This window comes from Leucopleurus acutus, assembly GCF_964270905.1.
Source record: "Leucopleurus acutus genome assembly, chromosome: X".
Lineage (NCBI taxonomy): Eukaryota > Metazoa > Chordata > Mammalia > Artiodactyla > Delphinidae > Leucopleurus > Leucopleurus acutus.
This window is the reverse complement of record NC_139148.1, coordinates 7275929-7295528: the sequence shown is the minus strand read 5'-3', so window position 1 is coordinate 7295528 and position 19600 is coordinate 7275929. Positions and strand designations below refer to the sequence as shown.

Sequence of the window (19600 nt, the reverse complement as noted above, 5' to 3'; positions counted from 1 at the left end):
CCTAACCCCGTTTTAGCAACTTTCCCATATCCCACCACTGACATGCGAGCCCCGCAAGAGCGAGGACTTTCCAGGGGCATCAGTATAGACATGCGTTCTGACAGCTCCCTTTCAAGACCAAACAGCACAATGATTTGGGTAAACTTAACTTCAACCCAAAAGTAAGTTCACCTGTGCCTTTAAATGTACATCCAAAAGCTGTTAATACACATATGAAAACTGTCTTGTAGGTATTGCACAAGGTAGCCAAGACGATATAGCTGAAGATCTTGACCCTGAATCAACTTCTCTTATTCTTAATATCTGTCCAGTATTAAGTGCCTATTAATTATGGAACAAGGTCTAATCACGTGACGTGAATCTGTAAAACCTCTAACATCACCAAGTACTACAAATACCAAATTCCGGAACACGATGACATCCATACCTGGAAATCAATAATTCTGTACATGTTTGGGTTTTTTTCAGATTTGCATCCTAGCTAATACAAACTACAAAGAAAGCTGAAGATGCAAACGCTTTGGTGGTGTTAACACAGCACACAAACAAGCATGACATCGATCACAAGTCAGCAAACTAAGTCCCAAAGGCCAAATCCAGCCCGCCTCCAGTCTCTGTAAATAGGTTTTTATTGAACACAGGCAGGCACATCCACATTTAGGTATTGCCTATGGCTGCTTCTGAGCTACAACAGCAGAGTTCAGCAGTTGCAACAGACACCCTATGGCCCGCCAAACCTAAAATATTTACTATCTAGCCCTTTACCCAAAAAGCATGATGGCTCTGCTCTAATCTGTTCATAACATTTCATTTCTAGCAACTTCATGTACCCAGCCACAAAACCAAGGGAATGCAAAGAACAGCTCTAAGCAGAGAGGAAAAACAGTCACCACGCACTCTGACTGCTTCTTTACACTGGTGAGTCTCCAGTGCTACACAAGTAGGAGGAAACTAAGGAAGCAATTCAGAAGCAGAAGTGACATAAAGGAGGGAGGAAAATTTGACAGGTAGAAAAGACCTTGAAGAATCACTAAGCTGAATGACTATTTATTCTGTACGACCACAAGAACAATGAAAATATGAGTGTCTACTACACTAGACATTGACCTTAGTGTCCCCGTTTTCTGAAAAGAGGAAACCAAAGCTCAGAGAGTCCAAATGCTGCCTTAGGACACAGGTGAAACAGCAGAGCCTCGAGTCAGACTCAAGACCATCCATGCCTAAAATCAAGGCTAACCACATCCGGGTGGCCCCTGTGGTTACTGGTACATTCCAAGAACATACCAATGCCCATGTTCACTCATACAAACCTTAACTATCAAGAAAATGTTACATTTTTTAAAAATTAATTAATTAATTATTTTTGGCTGTGTTGGGTCTTCGTTGCTGCGCACAGGCTTACTCCAGTTGCGGCAAGCAAGGGCTACTCTTCGTTGTGGGGCACGGGCTTCTCACTGCGGTGGCTTCTCTTGTTGTGGAGCACGGGCTCTAGGCACACGGGCTCAGTAGTTGAGGCACACAGGCTTAGTTGCTCCGTGGCATGTGGGATCTTCCCGGACCAGGGCTCGAACCTGTGTCCCCTATATTGGCAGGCAGATTCTTAACCACTGCGCCACCAGGGAAGTCCCAAAAATGTTACATTTTAGTATATCCAAAAAGAAATAAAAAGCATATAATACAATTTTAAGAGGTTCTTTCAAAAACGTGTGAAAGATAAAAATGCTGATATTGAAAGTCCCAGGTATCAATTCGTCCTTTATCCACAAACTTCATTTTACCCCAAAGGCTGCCACGTAATCAGATATCACATCAACTTTTCTAAACAAACAGCAGTGCTAGTAAGTCGTTCTATAAGATAAATTCCTCTGAATGAGAGGCAGTTTCCTTCATGAAACCAACTATATTTTTAACCTAGTAATGATTACCAGGTTGTAACATGGTAGTACTCTCCCCTTACAGTTGGCCAAACTCCTGGGCAATGTTAACGTGTGGCTTCTTGGTAAGTCCCTGGCAATTGTATGAACGTTTTAAGAAGCCCAGAAGCCTTTTGCACGGTTAGAGGCTGCCAAGTCTAATTTACATAGCCTGGTCTGTCCAATTATCAAGACAAGGCAACCACCTGAATTTAAAAACAGAGTCACTTTAAAAGACTTTTAAAAACAACTTTATTGTGGTATAATCTACAAACCATAAAATCTTACCATTTTATGTGTAATTTCAATGATTTTTAGTAAATTTACTTAGTTGTGCAACACATAATCCAGTTTTAGAACATTTCCATCATCCCAATCACACCCTTGGTACCCATTAGCAGTCACTCCCCTTTCCTACCCCCAGCCCTAGGCAACCACTAATCCACTTTCTACCTCTATGGATTTGGCTTTTCTGGACATCGTGTACCAGTAGAATCATACAACGTGTTGTCTTTTGCTTCTTTCACTTAGCACAGTGTCTTTGAGGTTCATCCATCACCTCCCTTTTCCTGTGAAACCTATCCAGTACTTGGGGCTCATATCTAGTGACTGCACCCCACAGTTTAATGCCAGGTTGGGTATGAGGCTGGGAAGAGTTAGAGAAAGCATGTGGAAGGTTCTCCACAAATCACTGTACAATGGCTGCTGTATGATGTACCTGGGCTAGTGATAGCAAACACATGAGCATGCATCCCTTATGTCAATGACACGCATAGTGTGCATGGCAGGCACCTCTGGGGGCGTCTGCCCTTCTCAAACGAAGCCTCTGTTATTCCAGGAAGCAGAGATGGGCTTCGAGAGGTCTGCAATCCTCCTGAAAGCATATGCAAGCTTCTGTGTGCTTGCACGTGTTTCCAAAGTCAGAACCTCTACCTTGGGTCCAATTTCCTGGGGCCAGTGATCCCAGTGCTTTAGAGTCCCTGCACTCGACCCAGCCTCAGAGCACATCTACCAAGTCTGTCAAATGCATGAAGGACACACGAATACTCACAAAAGAGAGATGAAGGAAAAACAAATATTAGAGTTCAACCATATAAACATCAACAATTTAACAGTTCCAAAGACCATTGTAGTAGTAAAAAAGACATTAGTAGAAAAACTGGTGAAATCCAAATAACGTCTGGAGTTTGGTTAATAGTAACGTATCAAGGTAGGCTTCTTAGTTCTGACAAGTGTACTATGCTAATATAAAATAGTAATAGTGAGGAAAACTATCCTATCTTTGCAACCTTTCTGTAATTCTAAAACACTCCAAAATAGCAGTGTATTCCAGCAAATCAACAACCACTGGATTGCATTTATCCCATGCCTAGATCTCTTAAGGCAAATATGGAAAAAAAACAAAACACTACAGAGAAAATAACTGCACATTAGCAGCATAATAATTACAGTACTTATATAATCATACAGATCAGGGATAATCTAAATGGTCGAAAACAGAGGGATATTTAATAAACGACAGCACAGCTGCTCAGTGGCAGCTTATGCCTCCAAGAAGAACGTCAGTGGCGAGAACACAGGGCAACAGGGGATAGAGACACAGAAGTGAGGATGCCTTTGCCGGCTGCAAGTAACAGAAACCCCAATTCAACTGGCTTTAAAAGATAAGGAGACTTTGCTATTTTACATTTCACATATGAAAAGCTGCTGCAGGCAGGCAGCTCCAGAACCTTATGTCTACCCACCCACCTTAACAAAGATGCAGCCTTTCCACTCCACCACCTTCGGTTTCTCAGCAGCTCCCTGATGGTTTTCACGGCAGCAACTTGGCTGCCCAACTCCAGGTTTAGGTGGAGACACGACATTAACTGTTGGGAGTTACTTCTATGTAGGTCTATGGGAACAAGGAGCCTTCTGCTCAACCATGCCTGTCTCAGACCTCCCCTCACAGCTCGCTGGACAGCTCTGGGTCATGTGCTCCTGCCTCCGCCAACCGCAGGCCTAGCTGCTCTATGACTGGCTTAGGGCCACCTGAGGCACTACTGACATTTGGGGCTGGATTATTCTTTGTTGTGGTAGGGGCCATCCTGTGCTTTGCAGAATATCTGGCAGCGTTCCTGGACTCTACCCACTAGATGCAAGTAGCACCCCATACCCACCTCCAGTTGTGACAATCAAAAATGTCTCCAGACATTGCCAAGTGCCCCCTGGGGCGGGGGGGCAATTACCCCTAGTTGAGAACCACTGGCTTAGAGCCATCAAGACTTCACCAGGAGCTGCTGAGAGGGTCACATTCCCTGAGTCAAGACAAGGGTGGCCACTCCAACAAAACAGGGGCTCTGACAGTTGGCAAGAAGGCACTGCTCTTGAGAACGCTAGAATATATAAGAAAGTGAAATACAGAAATACAAGGTTATCATTATGAATAAATAAAACCTGTTTCTACAGGCACAATTACATGAAACAAACGTTTATTGAGAACCTGCTATGTGCTAGGTACTGTACAGAAAAAGCAGAATAAAATGTAAATAAGTGAGTTAAAGGAAAGGAGGTAGTTAAAATTTAAAAAAACCTATGAATAACTAGATCTCTGCTTGATTCCTTCATTTTCCAATTTCCTTTTTAACATTTTAAAATAATTATAGATTCACAGAAAGTTGCAAAGAAATGTACAGGGAGGTTCCATGCACCCTTCACCCAGTTTCCCCCAAGGTCCTATCCTGCATAAATACAGTACAACCCCAAACCAGGTAACCAACACTGGAACAATCCACACAGCTTGTTCAGACTTCACGTGCTTCCGTGTGTGTGTGTGTGTGTGTGTGTGTGTGTGTGTGTGTGTGTGTGTAGTTCCATGCCATTTTATCACGTGTGTAGCTTCTAGATACAGAAACGGTCCACCACTACAAGCCTCCCTCATGCCACTCTTTTACAGCCATACCCACCCCTGTCCCCCATCCGTAATCCCTGGCAACCACTGATCCATCCTCTACCTATAGTTTTCTTATTTCAGGAATGCTACATAAACGGAGTCCTACCAATTTCATTCTGTGCACTGTGTTGCCTGGAATGGTACAGTGGAATGGGGTTTGAGCACCTCTCGGTTTCCTCTGAAGGGGAGCAGGTTAATGAAGGGCTTTCCCTGTGACACCAGTCCCATGGGGTCTTTCTGTGTCTCCAAGTCTGTAGGGACAGGTAGAGAGCAGCTCTGAGCAGGTACATATGTGCACATGCACAACTCCTGTAACTGGCCTTTAAAAAACACACAAGTGGGCTTCCCTGGTGGCGCAGTGGTTGAGAGTCCGCCTGCCGACGCAGGGGACACGGGTTTGTGCCCCGGTCCGGGAAGATCCCACATGCCGCGGAGCGGCTGGGCCCATGAACCATGGCCGCTGAGCCTGTGCGTCCGGAGCCTGTGCTCCGCAACGGGAGAGGCCACAACAGTGAGAGGCCCGCGTACAGCAAAAAAAAAACCCAAAAAACAAAAAAAACCCACACAAGTTCATAAAGCACAGATGGGGGGAGGGGAGCCTCATTTACCTAGGAGCACAAAAGAATGAGAGTCCCATACCCGAATTCTTCAGGAACTAAAACGTTTTGTACCTTTGAACCTTAGCTTCTTAATTGTGTATTTTTTTCCAGTATTATTCAGATATAACTGACATATAACACTGTGTAAATTTAAGGTGCACAAACATGCTAATTTTGATACACTTATATATTGCAATAATCTGATTACCACAGTAGGGTTAGCTGACACCTCTGTGACATCATATAATTACCATTTCTTTTTTGTGGTGAGAACATTTAAGATCTACTCTCTTAGCAATTTTCAAGTATACAATATAGTGCTATTAGCTATAATCATAATGCTGTACATTAGATCCCCAGAATTAACTGTGTATTTTTAATGAAAATCGTTCTAAAAGTGCTTATTTTCCTGTCTTCTTATTATAAAGTACAGTTGACCCTTGAACAACACAGGGGTTAGGGGTGCTCACCCACCAGAAAGTCAAAAATCTGCATATAACTTATAGTCAGCCCTCTGTACCCACAGTTCTTCCGTATCCACAGTTCTCTGCTGTGGTATTTACTACTGAAATAAATCCGCGGACCCATGCAGTTCAAACCCAAGTTGCCCAAGGGTCGACTGTAGTCTTTTTTTTTTTAAGATTTATTCATTATTTATTTATTTATTTATTTTATTTTTGGCTGCGTCGGGTCTTCGTTCTGGCACGCGGGATCTCTGTTGAGGCGTGAGGGATCTTTCATTGCAGTGCGCGGGCTTCTCTCTAGTTGTGGCACGTGGGTTTTCTCTCTCTAGCTGTGGCGCGCAGGCTCAGGGCACACGGGCTCTAGTTGAGGCGCGACGGCTCAGTATTTGTGGCGTGCAGGCTTAGTTGCCCCGCGGCATGTGGGATTGTAGTTCCCCGACCAGGGATCGAACCCACGTCCCCTGCATTATAAGGCAGATTCTTTACCACTGGACCACCAGGGAAATCCCTCAACTGTAGTCTTAATTGGCATGTTGTTTAAATAATCTAATCTAACTTTCCCTGCTTGTCTTATGACAGTTAGATGCAGCAGCCTTTCAGGGGGAGGAGAGAAGTCTCTATTTAGGTTTCCTTGAGTAAAGGGTCCCCCACTGGGTTTTATCTTTCTGAGCCCCTTCTCTCTAGTTGGTTAAACTTCCCGCTGGGGTCTTCTTATCCTGTGTCCCCCATCCCAGCCCCCATCTACCCCACCCCCAGTGACTAATAGTTACCTTGAATAGACCCTGTATTCTCCTAAGATCAGAGGTCAGCAAACGTTTTCTGTAAAGAGCCAGACAGTAAATATTTCCAGTTTTGCGGGCCACATGGCCTCTGTCCAGAGACTCAACTTTGTCCTTATAGCGCAAAAGCAGCCAAAGACAATAACTAATTGCACGATTGTGGCCGTGCTCCAATAAAACTTTATCTATGGACACTGAGACTTGAAATCCATATAACTTTCATGAAATACTACTCTTCTTTTGATTGTTTTTCAACCATTTAAAAATGAAAATCCCATTCTTATCTTGCAGGCTGTATAAAAACAGGTGGCCAGCGGGATTCAGCTTGTAGGCCGCTGTTTGCCAACCCCTGTCCTAAGATCTCCCAGGGGCAGTCATCACATGTGGGAAACAGTTTACACTCAACAAGCATCAGTTCGTCAACTGACAACAAGTATTGTTTTCTCGTACATGTAAGAAAATCCAGCCACAAGGAAATTTGGGGACTTGCGCAGTGGCATGCCGCAGGTACGGGTGCAGGAGCGGACCTGGACCCTCTGTATCTTCTGACTTCAGGGCTGACCATCTCCCCCCACCAGCCACCCCTGCTCCCCCGGCAGCAGGCTGGTAACCGCTGCGCTGTTGGCCTATTATTTCATGTAGGTTTTTTTTGTTTTCCCAGCTGCATTTTCATCCCCTTGAGGAAAAGGCCTAGGCGATATTAATTATGTGTTACCCTCCATGGCACCTGGCACAGACTTAGCATCTAGATTAATAAAAATCCTACCATATATTCGCTTTTGGCTACCTGTTCCTAATTTTAGAAAGAAATGTGAAATATTTTATACTTCTCTCTTAAAGTGACAAACTAAAAGCTAAATTAAGTTGATCTCTTTTCTTTGATCCTCAATTGATTTTTCTTAAAGGGTGACAGCTGCTTCCGTGGGCAAAGTTCGCACGGCTGCCCTCAGTTAGGATCACATGATGGTGTGGTCCTCTGCATTAAACCAAGAAGCAAAAGCACAAAACCAGATCCCTACAACACATGTGAACCTCAATAACACTAGGCTAGGTGAATGAAGCCTGACAGAAAAGGCCACCTGTATACAGTTACAGAGATATGAAATATGGAACATAGAATTCCACCTATATGAAATGCCTGCAACAGGCAAATCCATAGAGACAGAAAGTAGACTGGCGGTTTGGCAACTGCCAGGGCTGGGGGTGGAGAGGGGAGCAGGGAGAGACTGCTTAATGGCCACAGGGTTTCCTTCTGGGGTGATGGAAATGTTTTGGAACTGGACAGAGCGGTGGTTGCACAACACTGGTAATGTACCAAATGCCACTGAGTTGTTTACTTTAAAATGAGTTATTTTGTTATGTGACTTTTACCCCAATAAAAACAAGGTTTTTTAGAGAATGGTGGTAGATCTGTACATTCTGACGGTGGAAAGAGTGCCTAGACATATTGTTAAATGAAAATGGCAAGTCACAGAAAAAAAAATTGATAGCAAGATCCCATTCGTGTAAACTTCCAAAACAAGTATCCGGGCTTCTGCGCATATACTTAGGCAGAGGTGTAGAGAAGGGACGAGCAGGCCACACAGCAAGCTATTATAATGCTGGTTAGCCGGGGAAGGGGCAGGCAGGGATTTTCTTGTGTTCTGCATACTTCCACATTGTGTCATTCTAGCTTCAATGGGTTCCCGTATAATAGAAAAACACCCCAGGTCCCTGTGGGTCTGAACATTTTAAAGGGCATCCACCGTCAGGACCACGCACATCTGTGCATCAGAGCACAGCGCCAACAGAGACTGGAAAGTGGGGTCTTCAGGAGAGAAGCACAGCTGCTTGCAAAGAAAAACTCAATCAGGCAGCTTTTTGGGCACCAGGATGTCGAACAATTAATTTTTATTAAGTTTCTCGCTCCTCTGGCTGCATCAATCAGTTGATTAACCACATGAAGTGCATTAAGCTTCATAAATGAGTACAACAGGCCTCAGAAGGGCCTACTGCCAGGACAGCATCACCCCCTCTTTACAATCTTTAAGTTTCTCTCAGAGAAAGGCCAGTGTGTGCGAGGGGCATTTCCAGACAGAAGAAGAAAGGAGGGGAGGGTGCGAACATGGGTGGCTGCAGTCAGACCATCCCTGAACTGCTCTCTGAATGCCAGGCCCCCTCCTGGAGACTGGAGCCCGGCGAGCTGGCTGGGTGTGACCCTGGCCTTCTCCCTGACCTGCCAGGCAAGGTCTGCCAGTCGTGCTAGCAATGAGCCACAGGACGAGGGCACCTTCTCCTCCTTCAAAATCAGACAGATGACCGTCTTTGTCCAATTTGCAGAGAAAAATTAATAAAGGCACCAAGTCTCGCAATGTTAAGACTGCCGTCTCCACTTCTGTTAAACATCAGCACCTCCTATATCTCACTCCTCCACCAGCCCCGGCACAAAACTGTGACTCTTGGCTACACACTGTAATCTCCAGGGGAGCTTAAAACTCGGGGCTACCTGGCCCACGTGGGGAGGCGCCAGCATTCCTGAACTTCCCGGCCACTGTGCACAGCCCCAGTGGGGAAGCCCACTCCAAGTTCTCAAGGAGCCAAAACAAGCATCAGACAGACGAGGACAGACAACAGCTGATCACAGCAAGCCTGAAACCTCGTATTTTTCACGGAGTACACAAGGTCGTGTTTATATCTTGACACTTTAAACCTATGAATGGTCAGTTTTCTCTGAGTAAAACGGTTGGGAGTTGACATCATGGAATTAAAGACATAGCTATTTCCTAGATTCTGCAAGGACACCTGGACAGGGAGAGCGCTTCAGGGTGGCTTCCAAAACGTGGTGCAGCCCCACCAGGGAACAGTATTTGGCAACGAAAGGGAATGGAGCCCTGATCCACACTGCGACTCGGACAAATCTCGAAAACATAATGCTGAGTGAGATAAGCCAGACGCAGAAGGCCACAGATTGCACGACTCCATGTACATGAAATGTCTAGAACAGACAAATCTATAGAGACAGAGAACAGATTCGTGGTTGCCAGGAGCTGAGGGAGATGGGAGTTATTGCTAAAGGGCACAGGGCTTCTTTTTGAGGCAATGAAAATGTTCTGGAATTAGACAGTGGTGATGGTTGCACAACCTTGTCAGTGCACGAAAAACCACTAAGCAGGGCACTTTAAAATGGCACATTTTATGGTATGTGAAGCATATCTCAATTTTTAAAAACCGGGGTAATTTTCAGGACAAACCCAGTTCACCCATACACTAGAGAGCTGCCCCACACTGCAGACAGGCACATTTGCACAGGACGGAGCTCACCTCCTGCAGTGGTTCTCTGGTGCCCTGCCCGAGATCCAGGTGGCCTGGAAATGTCACACTCACCGGGGCAGTGCCCGATCTCCTGACAGCACTGAGGCTGGCACACAGGAGCCACTCAGGAGACCTCTGCCTGGCTCGATGTCCCACCCACTGAACTGTGGGGCTTGTCCCCCAGGGGTTGGCCCAGCCAGCTCCCTTCTTCTTTCCCTCTCCCTCCCTGAACCCCTTGAGCTTTAAGGAAATAAAAAGAGGGCCCTCCAGATGGAAAATGTTGAGGATTCCACAGCTCCACAAGCAACTTTTCAGGATGCCCTTGCCCTGTCTTTCTAGAGCTTCTGAGCAAAGGCAGAGGCCATCCTCTCACCGGTGGCTCCTTTGTCCACAGAGGGATGGGGATGTCTCTTGGGGGCATCCCAGGCAACCTGATCCCCGCCTGTCTCTCTCTCTCTCTCTCTCTCTCTCTCTCTCTCTCACACACACACACACACACACACACACACACACACACACGCACGCGCAGAAGGCCAGGCCAGCTCTCTCTGGGTTACCGCAGAACACTGAAGTGTTAACAGATTCATTTTCTCTTTTTGGCTGTGTTGGGTCTTTGTTGCTGTGCGCGGGCTTTCTCTAGTTGCGGCAAGCAGGGGTTACTCTTTGCTGTGGTGCACGGGCTTCTCATTGTGGTGGCTTGTCTTGTTGCGGAGTATGGGCTCTAGGCATGCGGGCTTCAGTAGTTGCACCACGTGGGCTCAGTAGTTGTGGCTCGCAAGCCCTAGAGTACAGGCTCAGTAGTTGTGGCGCACGGGCTTAGCTGCTCCACAGCATGTGGGATCTTCCCGGACCAAGCTCAAACCTGTGTCCCCTGCATTGGCAGGTGGATTCTTAACCGCTGCGCCACCAAGGAAGTCCCGAGATTCATTTTCTTCTGTTCCACTGCATATACACTTGTATACACTTGACATTCAGTATCTACCCATTGATTGAGAATATTCTACAAATTGAAGAATACATTCATAATACTTTCCCAAAGTTTCATGTACTCGTATTACCATTTGCATGGTTAGTAAATTCAGGGTTTTTCACACAAATATGTTTAACATTTGTTCTTCATGGAAAAAACACACAGCAGGTCTCTGTGGTCTTACCCCCTGTTATGGAACATCTTAGTAACCACCAATCTGCTCGAAACAAATTCAGCTCCTAAATGTGAATCATTGCAACCAGGTAGATAGAAGGAGCTCAGCGAGTCTCCATCAGACCATCTGGCCCCCAGAGGACACTTGGCAATGTCGGAAGACACTTTTGGTTGTCATGACTTGGAGGGGTGTGCTACTGGCAGGCACTAGGTAGAGACCAGGGATGCTGCGAAATATGCTACACTACACAGGACAGCGTGACAAAGAATTACCCACCCCCAAATATTAATAGTACCAGGGCAGAGAAACCCTGCTCTAAAGTAACACCTGCCCAGTTTGGATACCTCTTAGGACACTGCCTATCAGCAATACAGTAAGTTGAATGACTCCACATGTTTCTCTATGTAACCAACTCACTGAACATACACCATCAACAACAACGGTGGCAAAAACAGTGAAGGCTTATGAGTGGGGTTAATAGGAGGCCTCAGCTTGGCCCCTGGTGAGTCCCGGCTACTCCTAAGGTGTCGGAAAGATTCCTTTGACACCCTCCCCCCACCCCGCTCCTGATTTCACCTGCCTTAATTCAAGCATCAGCTAAGTCCTGTGCACTACTTGTCGCCTTCACAATTTCTCTGATATAATCCCTGACTTTTCTAGTCCTACTGCCCCAGATATCTCTAACTTAGGCCCGTCAGTATCTGTTGAAACTTCCGACAATTTCCAAGTGGCCTCTTCTCTCAGAATTTCACCCTGTCCATCACTCATATTTGGCTAGCTCAACAAATAAGACGTGGTGCCTAACGTGAGTGAAACTCCAAGCTCAATCCACAAGGTGCAGGCCTCCCAGGAGTGCATAAGGAGGCAACAAGAGAACGGATATAAAACACCCAGCGCAGTCCCCCTGAGCGCCCGAGAAATACCAGCTAGCGTGGCTGTTATCAACGGACACCAAGCTGACCACATGCTTCCACTGTCTCTGGGAGAACAACACATGGGGCGAATCGGTTTCCTACTGCTGCTGTAACAAACTGCCACAAACCAGGTGGCCTGAAACAACACACATTTATTACCTCACAGTTCCGGAGGTCAGAAGTCAAAAATCAGTTTCATTCTGCCAAAATCAAGCTGTCAGCAGGGCCGTGTTCCATCTGCAAGCTCTGGAAAAATACACCTCCTTGGCTCTCGCAGCTTCCAGAAACTGCCTGCATTCCTCAACTCGTGGCCACATGACTCCAACATCTGATTCTGCTGTCACATCTTCTTCTCTGACTCTGACCCTCCTGCTGCCCTCTTGTAAGGATTCTTCTGATGACACTGAGCCCACCCAGATAATCCAGGATGATCACCTCATTTCAAGACTCTTAACTTAATCCCACCTACAAATGCCATTTGTGTTGGAAGGTAACTTATTAACAGGTTTAGGAGACTAGGACATGGACATCTTTGGAGGGCCATTATTCTATCAGGGCGGGGGGGGGGGAGGTGTCTGTTAAATATCAAACAACAGTGAATATAAGATAAAAGTAACCAGTGGGTATAACACAGTACAAGGGGCATACAGTTACCTAGCCAAGGGAAGGAAGGTCAGGTTAGGTAGTGGATTTGGGCTCAACTCCGGAGTCAGACAGACGCCTCCTCGTTGGCTCTGGGAAGCGAGGTTACTAAGTCAACCCCCTTGGCCTCAGCTCCATCACCTGTCCACCTACAACTCATGCAGCCCTCGTGGGCTTTCAGGGAGAGCATTCACCAAGTGCCTAGAGTGCCTGGCACATGATAAGCACTCCACGTGGTCCTAAGACCCAAGGGATCCCAGCGGGAAGAACAGGAGGCAGGAACAGCACGGTGAGGCCTCAGGGAAGAGGACACGGGCACGTGTGAGCGCCATGGAGGCAGGGACCTGTCTGCTGGCGGTCACCACTGGAGTCCTGAACCCGGAAGCGTGCCTGAGATGGAGAGGCTGTGCAACAGTTATGAATGAATGAATGGGTGATCGAATGAACAAATGAACAGAGGCGGTATGCTTAAACTGAGTAGGGACTGGGCAGTGGGGTGGCGTACGGGACAGAGCACTGCATCAGGGTGAGAAGACTCAGCTCAAGTCCCTGTCCTTCCCACAGCCGGTGGGGCGCACGCCTTGGCTACAGCCCTCAGATACAAGATGAGGGGTTTGAAGGAAGAGGCCCTGGCTCTTCCAAGAACAAAGCTGGAGGATTCAAGCCACGCGTGCTCTTGCCCGAGGCTGACCTGCCGTACACGAAGACTCGGGGTCAGTCAAACTGAACGGTTCGCTCTCTTATTCCAAACGCACCCAGCACTTCCTCTTCCGCAGCACTTCCCTCACATTCCCCCTTCTCAGCCCCAGCACTGAGAGAGCACGAGAAACGCTCGACCTAGGAGATGATGGACAAGGATACAGAACCCCCAGGCTCCAGTGAGCCCTGCTCCTTTCTCTGAAGCCATCACCACATGAAAATGGTGCCTGGCGACCATCACTGTCTCCATTTTATGTGTCTCCCATCTCCCAGACAAACTTGGTCTCCATCCACCATCCCAGCACACAGGAGGCCAAGAATCTATAACTATTACTTCATTTTACTGGATTTGAATGGGAATAACTGAACTCAGGAAATTTTAGCTCTGCTTATATGCCATCAGATTAATTTTACTGAATTTACTGTAAAGGCAGCCAATTAGCAAAAGGACCCAGGCTAGAAGCAGCTCACCGGGCTCACCCGGTGACCTTTAACATGTCACTTGACCCAACAGTTTATGCACTAGAACCTACCAGAGGTGAAACACAGTTTCCACTTCCAAAATCAGAGCGAAAGGGAAGAAAAGGAAACTTAGAGATTTCCAAACATCCAGGAGCTATTTTTGGAAATGAATGACTTTTCCATTCACTCCTCTTAAAAAAAAAAAAAAGAAAAGAAAGATATTAGATGGAGAACAAACCAAGAAGTGGTTGTTGATCATCTAAATGGAAGAAGATTCTTACAGAAGCCCACTCCTTATAGCCTGAAAAGCAAGACACTCCCCCATGTATACAGAGACTACCTATAATCTTAAAGAATGAAAAATCATTATTTGCTTATCAGAAAGTTTATATAATCCCAAAATAGACTCTGCGGGGTAAATATAGTAAACCTCCTATTAATTAACACTGAACAAAGGTTCCAAGAAGGTAGCAATGATGCCATCTGGCCCCGTTATGTGGGGCTCCAACCTGGCAAATTCCGGAACCGTGGATTGTTTTCTCCTTAAAGCAACAGACTGTTCAAAAGACTTTTAATATATCACAGAATTTCTCCATGTGGCACAGGTCAAACCCCGTCTCGTGAACAAATGGATCCCTAAAAGCTTTTGTCATGATATAATCTGGGCCTTCCACCATCATCCTGATCATTTAATACTCTGCTTTGATCTCAAATGTGACATGGTCCACCACTCAGACTGCTCGAGGCTAGCATTTCCAGTAACGTACAACCCCAACTGAGCTATCAGAAACAGAACACTAAGTTTCAACAGATCAGTCCACCTATAGGTTAATATCAATACAACCCTGCAAGAAGCAGACATATACATGTCAAAGGCACTGAATTTTTCCAAAAGAGGCAAAAAAGTTCTTGCCATATTATCCACCTAAATGGTAAATACCTTTTTATAAAGTGGCCATTGAACTCTGAGTTGATGTATGTGGAACACATACGTGTCACTAATGTAAACCACATACAACTCACACACAGAAACTACCAGTCACAAAAATGGTGAATTAACTTTATTTTTAATCTTATTTATTTATTTGGCCACGCCATGCAGCACGTGGGATTTTCAGTTCCCTGACGAGGGATCAAACCCGGCCCCCTACATTGGGAGCGAGGAGTCTTAATCACTGGACCGCCAGGGAAGTTCCAACTTTATATTTTTTAACGAAGTTTTTGGGTATGATTCCCAGAAAACTAACCACTAAAATTATATGCACAGTACTGATCTGCAGACATAGTGAATTTAAACCTAAGGTGGGTTCATACTCCAACGAAAGAAATTCTGTTTTGAAAATATTGAGATTTTTTTTACACATCTGTAGCCACATCTGTAAAGATGTCTCCTCACGTTTGCAACCTCTTTGTTGTAACTTGAAAAAGAAAGTACAGCTACAATAATTCACCAACACACCCTGAGCTGGCAAGACCCAATGTTGTTAAATACAACATTGAATGGAATTACTATAAAACTCTAGAAGAGTTTGTTTACAAACCTTGGCCCTCGGTGACCTTGCTTACGGCAGCATATTTTATGCTATTAGGTTTAATAAATTATATAGGAAATGATATTTTCAGTCGGCAACACTTTTCGCCTAACCGACTACATTCATCTATTCCTCCATAATTTCATTTTCCTTAAAAACCTATTTCTTTGCCTCTCCTGACAGTTCTCCATTTGGAAGCTGTTTGGGGAAAGTCCTCTTTTTTTTTTTTTTTTGCGGTACGCCGGTCTCTCACTGTTGTGGCCTCTCCCGTTGCGGAGCACAGGCTCGGGACGCGCAGGCTTAGCGGCCATGGCTCACGGGCCTAGCCACCCGGCGGCACGTGGGATCCTCCCGGACCGGGGCATGAACCCGTGTCCCCTGCATCGGCAGGCGGACTCCCAACCACTGCGCCACCAGGGAAGCCCGAAAGTCCTCATTTTTTGAATACAGTTTTCCAGTCGTGTGAATCAAATGCAACTCAAAAAGGGTTTAACTGTCAGATGCACATGGAGAAAATGCTGTGCTCTGACACACGGATTTTTCCATATCATAAAAATCATAAAAATCAATTACAACTTTAAAGGATAACCGGTCACCTATAAAAATCGGCAGGGTTCTGTTGTGAAAGAAGAAGAATGACTATTACAGCATTTACACCCTTCTGTAGACTCCACTTAAATGTCTGTGGCTCGCTGAGCATTCCATACATATTTCGGGCAAGGTATTATGGGAGCTGAAGTGCAAGCTGTCCCCTGCTGAATTTTCACTCACTATAAAAACAGTGTCTCATAAAAGTGTACACGTTTTTACTTTACACAAAAATGTAAAATGTCCACTTTTGTTCACTCCACCGACAAGTTTAGCATTAGAAACAGGGCTTTTTAAAAACCTGTAACATAAGTGATGTATAAAATGTCATTCAATAACACAGATTTCTGGAAAGAGGAACATAGGAAATGTGTATGAAATACATGGAAAGGAAGATTCTACAAGCTGTCTTCTGTGGGGTCTGCTCACCTATGGCCTGGGTTGTACCATTAAAATGGAAACTCTTATATTTACACTTTTCATCATGAATCCACACTCCAATGTAACTACAACTGTTTTATATTACCCTCAAAAAATGAGTCTTTGCCTTTTCTAAGCAAAACAGTATTTTTTAATTGGTTCATTTTCCAGTTGTTTGGATTTTTAACAGACACACAGCATAAAAGGGCACCACATTCCAAGCAGTTCTACCAACTCCAGAACCATCCAAGGCTTGATCAGACAGCTGTGGCTCTAGCCTTTGGTTAAAATTATAATATGATCTCACCTGATTTTCAAAATAACTATGCATCTTTTTAAGCCAATAAACTGTGCTATAATCTCTCTAAGTTTCTGAGTCCAGAAGCTTGCCATGTTCAAAGAGAATGTTAGGGAACCATGATCCTTTTGCCTTTCTTTGTTTTTCCCTATCTGAACCCAGAGAAATCTTCAAACAATTATTTAGCAGCTTCCCTCCCCAAAGGTTTATTTTCAAACGCCAGTGCCATGCAGCGCTGCCTTTCCAGTGCAGGTAGGAGGAAGCAGGAGCCTCTCACCACGCTGGGCCTTTTCAAGTCTCAAAATCACTGGGAAGCTTGCAGTATTTCCTTTCTGGCACTCAGGCCCAGTGTGGAAAGAAGTTGCTCCAGATAGGACAAGATACCAGATCATCACTGTAATCCCTTGGTTTCAACAGAATTCCAACTCCACAAAAAAATGCCTCTCCCCAAAAGCAGCTGAACCACTGAAACCAACAGACAATCGAACAAAAAGTTAACGAAGAAGTCATTACATGAATTTAATTAATCGTAATCTGGTGGTGCTTTTAGAAGCATCCGTTTTTCACTCCGTAGGATTTATTTACGTGAATAATAAGACAATTTAATGCTCTACTCGGATCTTGCACAAAAAGGAAACCTAAAATTCAACTCTTGTTTTCCCTTTATTCCAAAAGCATATGGGTCTAATCATAGCCCATTCTGACCGCAGTACACAGGCTTTTTCAATCAGAATTTTAACTCAATTTTTAAGGCGCTAAAGAGTAACCGTCACAAGTTTGACGGTTACTCCAAAGAATCGGGAATCCCTGAAGTGTCCCATCTGGCACAGTCTTCGAATGGAAACTAGGTTCAGCCCGCCAGACAAGGAGCCCACACCACGAGGCTGGGGCGCACGTTTGTGCTCCAAGATGACAGCTCATCTGGCCACCGCGAGGTCGGGGGCGCCTGTAAGGCCATAGCCGGGTGGCGGTGGGCCGCGGAGGCCCGACAGGGATGGGCGAGACCGCGGAGGAAAAAGGAAGAGAGGGCTATCCGTCAGCCCCTGGAGAGGAAATTCCAGGCGCCCAGCTCCCAGGCGTCGGTCAGCGGGTGCCGTGAGGGAACCAAGTCAGAGTGTCCGCCCCGCGGTGGAGGCCGGGGATTCCGCACTCCTGGGGCTCGAGGCCGGGAGAGGGGGAGCCTCGATCCTCAGCCAGGGGTCCGGGGATGGGGGCGCCCGGATCCTCGCCGGGCGCGGAGGACTCACGATCTTCGCCCACACGCGGAGGACTCACGATCTTCGCCCACACCCGGAGGCCTCCCGGATCCTCGATTCTCTCCCTGGGCCCAAGGTATGGGGCGCCCTAATCCTGGCCGGGGCCCGCGCCCCCCTTACCGGTCGCGGGGGTCGATCCACGACGTCTGGCGCGTGTTGTGGTCGATGTAGAAGACGCGGCCGTCGTAGTCGCGCGCCTCCTCCCAGCCGGCGGGGAGCGGCAGCTCGGCGCTCTCCCGGGCCCGTGGGGGTGCCGGCGCGGAGGGCGCGGGGGGCGCGGGGGCCGCGGCGGGGGGCGCGGGCGGCGGCGGCTCCCGCGGGGGCTGCGCGGGCTGAGGCGGCTCCCGCGGGGCCTCGCGCGGCTGTCCCCGCCGCCGCCGCCGGCCGCCGCTCAGCCACGGCATGACGGCGCGGGCCCCGCCGCCGCCCGGCCGCCCCACGCGCGCCGCCTCCTCCGCCAGCACTAAGGCCCGGCGTCCGGGGCGCGGGGGCGGCCGCGGGGAGCCGCCCGCCGCGCCCGGTGCATCCTCCGCCCGGTGCCCGCGCACCGGCGCCCGCCTGCCGCCCGCCTGCCGCCTGGCCCTGCGCGCCGCCGCCCGCGCCGCCTGGGTCACTCGAGTCGCCGCCGCTCGTGGAGTCACAGCCCCAGAGCTGCCGCAGCCGCTACCGGCGGCCCCTCAGTTCCCGCGGCGCGCCCGGCCATCTTCGTTCCTCGGCGCGGCCCGGTGGGGGCGGGGCTACGCAGGCCCCGCCCCGCGTGTGGCCCGCCCCTCCCCATCCCCTTCTCCCTCGGCGGCTCCTCCCCCGCTTGCTGCAAGCCATTCAATCTCCCTTGGCTGCTCCGCCTCCAGTCTCTCCTGGGGGCTCCTCGTCTCTTGGCTCCTGTGCCCCCCAGCCCCCACCTCCGCCCGCTGCTCTACTCCTCCTCCCCAGCCGGCTGCTCCCACCCCCCCAACCCCGCTCAGTGTTCTTCCGTCTTCCCCTCCTGCTCCGCGCGCTCCTCCCTCTTCTCTCCCGCTCCACCACCTCCTTGGGCCTCGCCGGGAAACCGCACGGGAGCCAGGATGGGCGCCGCCGCGTCCGTCCGCCCCCGGGCCACCGCGGAGAGGAAGGAGGGCCGGGAGGACGGCGCCCCACCCGGGCTGCAGGCGCGGCCTGCCGGGGGCTGACTCTTGGGGCCCAAACAATTCCCGGGGGAGAGGGCGGTCACCTCACTGCACCCATTCTCAGGCCTTGGATGTCTGGGGTCCTCCTCTCTGCCCAGTTGGTGGGGGAGGGGAACTGCGCCCTGGGTCTCCCGAATACCCAGGATGGTCCAGCGAGGGTGGGTAAGTCCCCGGAAGGGAGGCCGAGGGGGCTCCGTAGCTGGAGGAGGAACCCGAGGCCGGTCCTCTTGGGTGGGACCTGGAGGACACACCTGGACGTGAGGAGCTGGGCAGGTGGGCACTTCTCATCCCTGCCAGGAGAGCCCCAGCAGGGCTGATCCGAAGTCCCCACTCTGGGCCACGCCCCCTGACCTGCCCTGAGCTCTTGCATCTTCCAGTCTGGAGGATCCAATAGTGTGAGTGGAGACCCAAATAGGCCACTGCTCGGGCGGAAGCCAGGTCAGCTCCTAAAACATGAAACCTCTATGGTAATTGGTAATTATGTTCCACTCACATCTCAT

The 19600-nt window shown here is 48.2% G+C and overlaps 1 protein-coding gene across 2 annotated transcripts in view; it reads right to left on the bottom strand.

The window, feature by feature from the left end:
* The window catches only part of WWC3 (WWC family member 3), a 120596-nt gene extending 101965 nt beyond the window's left edge, over window positions 1-18631 (bottom strand). For both annotated transcript variants that reach the window (XM_082865231.1, XM_082865232.1), the window contains exon 1: window positions 18055-18631. In XM_082865231.1, the coding sequence (XP_082721357.1) occupies window positions 18055-18338 (284 nt within the window). In that variant the 5' untranslated portion in view covers window positions 18339-18631. The remainder of the gene's footprint in view (window positions 1-18054) is intronic.
* Window positions 18632-19600: the final 969 nt, after the last annotated feature.